Source organism: Lampetra fluviatilis, chromosome 8, assembly GCF_964198595.1.
Source record: "Lampetra fluviatilis chromosome 8, kcLamFluv1.1, whole genome shotgun sequence".
In the NCBI taxonomy this organism is placed as follows: domain Eukaryota; kingdom Metazoa; phylum Chordata; class Hyperoartia; order Petromyzontiformes; family Petromyzontidae; genus Lampetra; species Lampetra fluviatilis.
The window spans coordinates 13,981,437-13,992,717 of NC_136282.1; the positions used below are offsets into that span (position 1 = coordinate 13,981,437).

Below are 11,281 nucleotides of genomic sequence, written 5' to 3' on the forward strand. Positions count from 1 at the left end.
CACGGTGAGGGTGATAAGTCAATTGTCATACGTTTCTCCATTGATCTCCAGGCCTGCGGTCTCTCCTCTCCAGGGCATCCATGGCCCAGGCGTTCCTCATCATCTGTCCCGGCCACCCCTGCCCCTCGGCCTTCCCCCCCCCCCATCTCCTCCATCGTCAACTTGAAAAGCAAACCACGTGTGAGCAACATTCTACTAACGTATATACAATACGACCCTGTTGCAAACTACAACGCTGTAGGTACTTGGTGATGGTGGTGGTGGGGGGTGGTCAGGCCGCTGTCATAGATCCCTTCGTCCGTTCCAATACAGCGCACAGTATTGACAACGATCGTTTTTTTTTACTTTAGCACCGTGCTCTATTATTTATTGCAAAGTCTGCGTGCCGGTTTTCCAGCGTGAAAGCGTTCTGGCTTTTAACAAGATTGTGGTAGATCCCAGCTCAAAGCAAAATGGCAATTTTGCGTTACACTCCGATAAAGTGGGAATGCTTTTTTGTTGTTGTAAAATAATAATAATAATATGATAACAAAGATAAAATAAATTTCGATTTAAAGCTTTCGTGACTGCAGGGATTCATCTTCTTGGTTCTTTCGGTAAAGTCACGTAGAAGGGAAATAATAAAGGAATAAAAATACAAAATAAAACATAATAAAATGGAGCTGCGGTGGATTATTTTATTATTTCCCTTCGACGTTACTTTACCGAAAGAACCAAGAAGAAAAATAAAATACTGTAATTTTTTCTTTTTAAGAGAGCACAAGGAACTACGAATGCTCCGGGGAAAAAAACCGGGCCACATGTGGTCTCTGGCTGTGGAAGGCAACGGTTTCCAATGTACGCGAAACTCCCATTCTGAGCAACATCTGTGACCATTCTCATGCCAGACGGAATGGTGGTGGTGGGGGGGGGAAAGCCGCGAGTCCAATGTTGCGATGGAGTTACATCAGGAGGAATACGCCCGCCCAATAGAAACTCAGAGTCTCTCTCACTCTCTATATAAACACAAAGAGTGTGGGGCTGTGTGTGGTTTGTCGGGACAGGAAAGGAGGGTGGGGAGAGGGGGGCCGAGGACGCTGGCTCCAACGGAAAAGAGTGTTGGGGGGTTGTGGGGTGGAGGGAGGGAGAATGGAGCTGCGGTGGAAGAAGAGACGAGAGAGAGGAGAGAGAGAGATGCACAATATGGGAGTGCAAGGGGCAAACGGTGATCGGGTGCTGTCTTTCACCTCGCACCGACAGTGATCACAGCCAAGGCATTGGCCAATCTGGCAGCGAGCCCGTGTCCCATAGGTTAGGCGAAGTATCTTCTTGGCTCTTTCGGTAAAGTCACGTAGAAGGGAAATAATAAAATAATAAATATAAAACATAATAAAATCTATTATTATTTTATTATTTCCCTTCTACGTGACTTTACCGAAAGAACCAAGAAGATGAATCCCTGCAGTCACGAAAGCTTTAAATCGAAATTTAGGCGAAGCAGTAAATGCGTACGGTCGGAGTTTTGTGGGTTTTGTATGCTCGATGGGTTCTCAGCCGGTGAAATACATTCCGTAACTCCTCTACTTAATCAAACTTCCCCATTCGCATTAAACGCATCTGCCTGCGACCAAATCACCATTAAATGCGCCCCGTCCCCTTTGGATCTCAGGAGCTAAGCACCATCGTGCCTTGTTTTTACTTGGACCAAAGGGGCTTGCCGGGTATTGTAGGTGTGGGGTTGCAAGGTATGGGCAAGGAATGGCAGCAGTGGTGTGTGTGTCACCCCGATGTGGTCACTTTTTCAGACCCAGGTCACTCTTACACACGAGACGCGTCCTGGTCTATATGGAGGTCTCACCTGGGTAAACAAATTAAAACTTGGCTTGTAGCGAATTTTATCTAGCTTCTCTACTTTCCCTCCACACACAAAGGTAAACTCTCACTAACGGGATTTATGGATAAATATCCCAGTGCAGGACCACCCTCCTGCCTCAGCGAGGCTTTCCAGCGAGGATTTCCTGTGAATATCATCGTCAATTCCATCTCTTGGACGATACACTACTGGATGAAGGCCCCCACGTGCCTCGTCAGCCATGGGGATAGTAACCACAGTCTGTGCTGCTCAGTGCGTGTTGAAGGTGGGAGGCAAACCAAGGAGAGTGAGCATATCACCCAACGAATACGAGGCAATTGCCAGGAATCCAATGCAGGTTTCCGTGTACTATTTGCATTGTTCATTAAATGACCGCCATGAGAACAAGATGCTTAATTTTCTAACATCCAAACATAAAGTGCACAACCAAGAGGCGTAACGACAAAGCACCCAACACCGTTGACGTTTATCCAAATCGAAACAAATGTTACGGACTCTGCACTGTCTCACCACCACGCCATTAATTGGGGGAGAGAGGGTTGGAGTGCAGCCTTGGTAATTCGCGAACTTTTGCTCGAGTGAACTTTCACGCCGGCAACGCGCGTGGGATCCGCGCTCCCGAACGAGGCACTAATAAAAAAAGGACTCTCACGCACGGCGCAACAACAACAAAAAATCAGCGCAAAGGTCCCGCCCGGCCTTTACGGCGGCCGTGCCAACGATCACGGCAAAAAAAAAGAACCGATAAGGCCCCTAGACTCAACCCTGCGACAAAAACGCCCCGCTATTTGCTACCAAAATGGACTCGAGCAGCGTGACATGTCGAGACGTCCCCCTGGACTGTCCCGGATCCCACGCGGTGGGAGGGGGGGGGAGAGTCTGGCAGGCGTGCCTCGGCCTTCACGGCCATCGCGGTCCCGTTGCCGGCACGGCTGGAAACCGAATCGTGTGACGTGCGAGCGTGGGCTAAATGGCCACTCCTCCACGTTTAATACGTCAACGATTGGAGCGTTGAAGTTCATCCTGCTCCACAGCAGGCTCCTGGGCCGAAAGTAAAATGCCATCGCGTAAAGGGGTCGTCGTCGCCCCCCCCCGCTTGCGTTTTCTTTTCAACAAAAATAATAATCGGCGCTTGAAATACCAGACCTGCGGCCAATTACCAATGTGAATGTGTCACCCGAAATTAATTAGCAATCTGCAATGTAATGGGGGGGGGAATAGAATCGTAACTTCAGCGAACAATGGTGGGGTAAATTGCACGTTGACCCCAGGTCGTGAACGCGTAAAACCTCCCTTGGATGCGACTTTGCTGGGGCTTGAGAAGAAGGGGTCTGCGAGCGGGCAGCGAAGTTCGATTTGAAAAACTCCAGGGCTACGAATCGGTGTATGCGCACGTTGATATTATAAATCCACAATGCGAACCCGTCCGCCAATAAATACAGCTTTTACGCTCCCTTGTTCGTGAGAAAAAATAATCTATACATTGTGCGCCTTGTGCGGTGGGGGTTGGTGCACTAATATCTGACTTTAATACATGGCCATTATCTTAATTGGTTTTGTACCCGCCTTACCCCCACCACCCCACATCAACCGGAGTGGTGAAGTATGCTCAAACAAACCCTCCCATGACCTACACAGCATGGCGAGGCCCTCATCCAGCAGTGGATTGACAATAGGCTATACATCATCATTATTAACAATTTTAGGACATGTACTTAGTCATTAAAATGCAAACGCGTGAGTCATCGGGGAGTTGACTAAATCTGTTGGGCTGTAAAACTAAATTAGTCTGAGAAAAAAATATACACCACAGCGTTTGATTAATAATTCTTCCCAAAAAAAAAAAGGTTGAGCATTGCGGTCAGCAGACGCCACGTGCAAATGCGTGGACGATCTTTGAAATCGCTGGTTGCTACGGGTTTTCAATTCGTTCACCATCCAGTTCGGCGTGTGGCTGGGCTCGTTCTGGTGCGGCCAGAGCCGCCAGCACACCACGGATCGACCAAGAGCGGCATCCAACCCTTGCAGCAGGTGTTGACGTCGTCATCGATTTTTAAAATATTTAATTCATGCATCGATGACGACGCTAACGAATCGAAAGACTTTGACGAAGATTTCGCGAGCAGTCATCGTCGTCGACAAGGCTCGAGTCGCCGGCGACAAAATCATTTACGATCCCGTTCGGGCACGGTGGCTCCGGCGAAAGCTTTGCGCGTTTCCCAAAGGTCACGTTCCGTTTCGTTGGGCGATGGAGTGCAGCAGAGGTCAACCGGTCAACCGGTCCCGTTCGTCACTCATGTCGATACGAACAAATGTCAAGCGTTGCGAGTTTACACGCACGCGTACACAGACGATGAAAACGCATGCACACACACACACGCGAGCGAGCGTGTGTGTGTGTATGCAGACATAGACAAAGCTCCCCCCCCCCTCCTCCTCCGTTCAGCCTCAACAGCCTGATGGCGAGAGTGCTGTTAGCGATCACCTATTAAGGTCCGAACGGCACACGAGGGGGGGAGGTTGGCCAGCACCAAGCCCGGCCGCCTTTGTACACAAACACACACAGTGCGGCTACACACGTAAACAACACAAACGGCTGCATACATAAATACCATAAATAACACAAAGACTGGCGCGACGGCGGCGCATATGGCATCCAGATGTTTGTGGCAAACACGTGGCCTTTCTCATGCAACACACTTTACACTTAAACATTGTGCTACCCTGACTGAACTCCTTAACCAAACAAGACTCGGACAAAGATAAAGATCATCCACATAGCTCCTTCAGGCTGTTGGGGAAAGTGCTGCTAAGCGAGTGTCTATAATAGGGTCAGCCACCACGGCACACGAGGGGGTGGTGGTGTCAATCTGGATTTGGTGAGGTGTGGCTGGCACAATGCCAGGCCACCACATACACAACAAGACAAAGATCCCCCTATAGCCTAAACAGACTTTTGGTGCAAGTGCTGTTTGCGAGCACCTATTAAGGATGGCACAGCACACAAAGGCGCGTGGGTGGCCCCTTTTGTCTCCCCAGTGGCGATGTTTACACACCGCACCAAGTACTCATTTGAGGTTGAGTCGACCTAGGGGAGGTGTCGGAACAATGCCCGGTCACCACTCACGTAGATAACCATGTATATACCATTATACAGGAGATATGGGCCTGAAACTTTTAGGAACGCAATTCTCTTTTATAGTTTCTTTAGTTTCACCAGCAGGATTATGTTTAATAACCATTAAGTGGCCTCATGTTTGTATCCCAGAAATCAATTACGAATCATAACGTTGGTCGCAAAAGCCCACATGTTAAACGTTCCTGGCTAAACAGATGGAATTACTGTTCTGTTAAGTTAAACCAAAATTAAAACGGTACTTAAATGAAAATAAATATTCCTCAAAACTTTCTGATAGGAGAAAAGCCACGCTCTCGAGGGGGCTTTGAAACTCCATACAGATCGAGGCGCCGCAGTGGGGAGATGTTAACTCTCTCGCCTGGTATACAGGAGGTCGTGGGATGGAAACCCGAACCTGATGCTTGTATAATTGGAATATGCATGTTCTCCCCGTGGTCGCGTGGAATTTTCTCCGGGTCTTCCCGTTTCCCCCTCCATATTTAGAATCAACATCACGCGCTTAGAGTGTTCAGTGCTCTACATTTCCACATGATGATACATTCGTTGAGATATCATTTTCGATAGCCAGGTAGTTTCTGCAAAAGAGCTATATAGCTCAGTGGGCCTTACCTGGCAAAAATAAAAAATACAAATATAGTTTAAAAGTAATTCAGTTTAAATATATTCCAGAATGCATCGCTGTTCTGACATCTCTTGGCCACTCCACAGCCCAAGCTTACACCACCTTCGTATTCCCAAGCAATCTCCCATTCACGTGCTAACCAGGCTCAAACATGCTTAGCTTCCGAGACGTGCCGTATTGATTTGGTAACCAATCGCCGCCTCGCACACGTGCGTACGCACACCGCGCGTGTGCCAACATGTACGGACGCTCCAACCCACGACCCAGCCGAGGGGGACGCACCAAGCCTCCTCTTTCATCATAAAACCACACACACACACGTGCAGGACACGTGCAGGACACGTTCATGCAAATGAACAGAGGACTCCTTATCTGCAACCGTCGTCGCCATGACCATAATCGGCGTACAACTCATTCTGAGTCCGGTGCGCATGGCTCTCAGCCCGATTTGTCCGGACCCATGACGGTGGTGGGGATCGGGTGGGGGGGCAGTGGGGGGAGAGTCATTTATATAACAAAAACGCGTCTGTGTTTATTTTGGCGTTTTTGTTGTTGAATACTCATGCTCCACTTTCCATTGCATTTATTTTATTAAAATATTCGTTCAATATATATTTTGCATCTCGTTTTACTTTTCACTGTTATGCTACGTTTCATTGCATTCGATGTAGAGTACATTAGATTGAATAATAATTGCTGTCATTTGTCCTTGCTAAATTTGTGTTTGTTTTAAACACAAATTTCACCGTAATGGAAATTGCGATCATCGTTATTGTGCTACAGAAGAACACATCGCTCGACACATCGCCCAAGGAGTTAATCAGAACCAAGTGTGAGCACCGCTATCCCTACCGTCTCAGTCCCAACCGGTGACCATCGGGACATTACAACAACCAGCATTTACATCCATTGCTGCCCACGAGATATTTAAAAAAAAACGGCGTGTGGTGGCACTGTTCGCGATTCATCAACAGCCCCGATTAAATCATCATCAGACCACGATTCATCATCAGCCATGAATAAACGTGACGCCCTCCTTCCTCCCTTCCTTCCCCAAGTCGTCGCGATCTGTTTTAATGAGACACACACAAAAAGTAAAAGTGGTTTCCTTCTCAAATCTGGCTGCAACGCTCATCTCCCCGTACCAGCGGCGTAAATTCCACATTCCTCTGGCAGCGGTCAGTCCATTCTTACCACGTTCACCTTCGACTGTCTACAAAGCGATACTTATTTTATCTACAGACCCGCTAGTGGTATTACAGGATGAATCGATCCCCAAAAGGGCACGCTTTTAACGCGTAACGTTTTGTTGTTGGCAAGTACTACTCTTGACGCGTTAACCCCGATGTGCCACTGGACAAGATTGTATTGGGAGTCATTTCTGCGAAACATAAAAAAATAACCCCCTACCACACGCGCTGCACGGCGTGGTGAAGTATGGTCAAATAAAGTCACGTGATGTTGATGGGAGGCCCTCATTCAGCAGCTGATTAAACAAAGGGCCGTTACATCTACAGGGTGGTCCAGATGTCTTGTGACCACCCTCCCCCCCCCCAATTAATTTACCCCTAACATTTGTTCCATTTGCAATATTCATTTCCGTTTTTAATAAATCTTACTTTAAAAAAACAATTCAGATAATTAAATGGGGGTGTCACAAGACATCTGGGCCACCCTGGAGTACAATGATCTGTCAGAGACACGCAAACAACATGACGTGGACACACAGACAACATGCGTTGAACACACAGACAACATGACGTGAACACACAGACAACATGCGTTGAACACACAGACAACATGCGTTGAACACACAGACAACATGACGTGAACACACAGACAACATGCGTTGAACACACAGACAACATGCGTTGAACACACAGACAACATGCGTTGAACACACAGACAACATGACGTGAACACACAGACAACATGCGTTGAACACACAGACAACATGACGTGAACACACAGACAACATGCGTTGAACACACAGACAACATGCGTTGAACACACAGACAACATGCGTTGAACACACAGACAACATGCGTTGAACACACAGACAACATGACGTGAACACACAGACAACATGCGTTGAACACACAGACAACATGACGTGAACACACAGACAACATGCGTTGAACACACAGACAACATGCGTTGAACACACAGACAACATGACGTGAACACACAGACAACATGCGTTGAACACACAGACAACATGACGTGAACACACAGACAACAATGCCGTGAACACACAGACAACATGACGTGAACACACAGACAACATGCGTTGAACACACAGACAACATGCGTTGAACACACAGACAACATGACGTGAACACACAGACAACATGCGTTGAACACACAGACAACATGACGTGAACACACAGACAACATGCGTTGAACACACAGACAACATGCGTTGAACACACAGACAACATGACGTGAACACACAGACAACATGCGTTGAACACACAGACAACATGACGTGAACACACAGACAACATGCGTTGAACACACAGACAACATGCGTTGAACACACAGACAACATGCCTTGAACACACAGACAACATGCGTTGAACACACAGACAACATGCGTTGAACACACAGACAACAATGCCGTGAACACACAGACAACATGCGTTGAACACACAGACAACAATGCCGTGAACACGCATTCCCTTTGTTATTCCATTTGCGAGGAATCGCTGCAGTTGTTTGCAATCCATACGGCTGTTAAAATTGATTCTCAAGTTCGAGTTTAACAAACAAAAACTCAACGTTTGAAAATAGCACTGCCCCGAAGCGCAGACATTTACCGTACACACGGTAACAGGCAACGTTTCAGGCAATGAACCTTATTCCTAAATGTCGCCTAATTAGGGTCGTGTTGATGACGGACGTGATGCGAGTTGTTGTGTCATTACAGGATCTGTTCGTGTGCGCCTCTGCCAACGAAACGCCGTTATCCATTGTAGAGAGGGGGGGGTTGGGGTTATATCGCGTAAATGTGTCGTGAAACCCGCCACCACCCGACGCAGCCATTAAAGTCAGGTGTGTCACGTAAACAAAACGTGCCAAATTTGAGTACAGCAACATCTGTGTGTTGTAGAGTAAAAGCACATTTACAACGCATCAAACGCAACAATGAAATACCAAATGCTCTCTTGTTCTATACGAGACTCTCTGCGCGAGTTTAAATCGATGGACTGAAGCATTTTAATTTTTTGTATAAAACGCAACCGCGCCCGCATTCCACATTCTTCCACCACGCACGGGACACACACACGGCCACACGCACGGGCACACACGCACGGGCACACACACGCGGACACACACGCACGGGCACACACGCACGGACACACACGCACGGGCACACACACGCGGACACACGCGCACGGGCACACACACGCGGACACACGCGCACGGGCACACACGCACGGACACACACGCACGGACACACACGCACGGGCACACGCACGGACACACACGCACGGACACACACGCACGGACACACACGCACGGGCACACACACACGCGGACACACGCGCACGGGCACACGCACGGACACACACGCACGGGCACACGGGGAGTCGCTCTCGAGACAGGATGGACTTGAACATTGTTGCCTCCCAAATGGCATCACGGTAATTTGCATTCCATCGACACAGCCGCCCCATTTTTTTGGTATTTTTCCTTATACGAGACGCACACATTCCAGCACGACGCCGGAGCCATTTCCTTCATTGCATTCTACCACCCATCAAGTCGAGCGTGTGTGTGTCTGTGTGTGTGTCTGTGTGTGTGTCTGTGTGTGTGTCTGTGTGTGCCACTTCATGGGGAGCGGTGGTGTAGTGGTTAGCGCTTCGCTACGCTACGAACCTGGCGACCCAGGTTCGATTCCCGCTCACGGCCAACACCAGTGACGATTATCTGAACCGGTCCTGGGCCTCCCCTAGACCGACTCAGCCTTAAATGAGTACCCTGGTGCGATGTGTAAACATCGCTACTAGGGAGACAAAGGCGGCCGGGCGTGGTGTTGGCCACCCACTCCCTCGTGTGCCGTGCCGGCCTTTATAGGTGCTCGCTAACAGCACTTGCCCCTACAGTCTGTTAAGGCTAGACGGGGGGATCTTTGTCTTTGCCCCTTTAGCCGGAGGGGGGGGGGTCTAGCCGAATATCGAGACTCCGTTTTTGTCGGGAGCGTCTTCACTTTGCTCCACGACACTCGCGCAGATGTTTTGGCGTGAAGACTCACGAATAAAGAAGGTGTTTGGTTTCGTTTTGTTTAAAGACAAAAGCCGGAGAAGCCGGAAGAAACCCCCCCCCCCGTATACGGGAGGGGAGTAGTGGCACTCAAAGCTCCGCACAGATAGATTCAACAATCCATTGCCCTCCAGTCATTTATTGACTGACAATCTCGTGGTTGCACCCGGTTGCATTCCCAGACAGCCTCCCGACCGTGAAAATAAAAAGACAAACGAGGTTCAAGCCAGCTTCGCTTTCGCGTCCCGACGATATCACCCACGAGAGTCGATCATTCATGCTTGACAGACCACGTCGATCACCATCATCAATCATCATCAACAACCACCACCACCAACAAGGCGTAAGGTGCAAGGTTCAACCAACTCAGTGCGGTCCACACAACAAAAAGTCACCACCACCACCACCGACGCTTGAGGACAACGCGAGTGAATGAAGCGAGGAGGCGGAAGAGCAAAACAAAAACCACTCACGACGCTCCCCATGAAGTCGGCGTCATCCCCAAAGTCGGCGATGCTGGGCTCCCACAGCATGCGATCGGTCCCGCCGACGTCCATAAGCTCCATGGCCGTGCCGGCTTCCTTCACGCGCGGGGGAGACGAAGCAGCGGAGAGACGACGATTCGTTTGGACGAGGCGAGGGGGCCACTACTCGTTTGTTTAAGCCCTGACAGTCAGCTGATGCTGCTGCTGCTTGCTGCACGCTTGCAGTCTCGGCTCCGCCCGCGCGCTCACGCCGCAGATGCCGTTGCTGGGCAGTGCGAGGCGCGTCTTGTAGCGCTCCTCCTCCTTCCTGCGCGCTGACGACACGAGGGGCGGCCAGCCGGGAGGACTTTAACCAGGGGGTGGTCGGTGGTGGTGGCGGTGGTGGTGATTGGTGGTGGTCAGTGGTGGTTATGATTGGTGGTCAGTGCTGATGGTTATTGTTGGTCAGTGCTGATGATTATTGGTGGTCAGTGCTGATGATTGGTGGTCAGTGCTGATGGTTGGTGGTCATTTCTGATGATTGGTGGTCAGTGCTGATGGTTATTGGTGGTCAGTGCTGATGGTTATTGGTGGTCAGTGCTGATGATTGGTGGTAAGTTCTGGTGGTTATTGGTGGTTAGTGGTAATGATTGGTGGTTAGTGGTAATGGTTGCTGGTTAGTGCTGATGATTATTGGTGGCGAGTGGTAATGATTGGTTAGTACTGCTAATTGGTGGTAATGATTGGCGGTTAGTGGTGACGATTTCTGGTTAGTGCTGATGATTAGTGTTGGTTAATGTGATTGGTGGTTAGTAGTAATGATTGCTGGTTAGTGCTGATTAGCTGGTTAGTGCTGATAAGTATTGGTGGTTAATGGTGGTGATGATTGGTTAGTGGTGGTTCGTGGTGGTTAGTGGTAGTGATGACTGGTGGTTAGC

The 11,281-nt window shown here is 49.2% G+C and overlaps 1 protein-coding gene across 1 annotated transcript in view; it reads right to left on the reverse strand.

The window, feature by feature from the left end:
- CREB3L1 (cAMP responsive element binding protein 3 like 1) overlaps nucleotides 1-10,678 on the reverse strand; it is a 58,869-nt gene extending 48,191 nt beyond the window's left edge. The window contains exon 1 of the mRNA XM_078859223.1: nucleotides 10,353-10,678. Coding sequence (XP_078715349.1) covers nucleotides 10,353-10,445 — 93 coding nt within the window. The 5' untranslated portion in view covers nucleotides 10,446-10,678. The remainder of the gene's footprint in view (nucleotides 1-10,352) is intronic.
- Nucleotides 10,679-11,281: the final 603 nt, after the last annotated feature.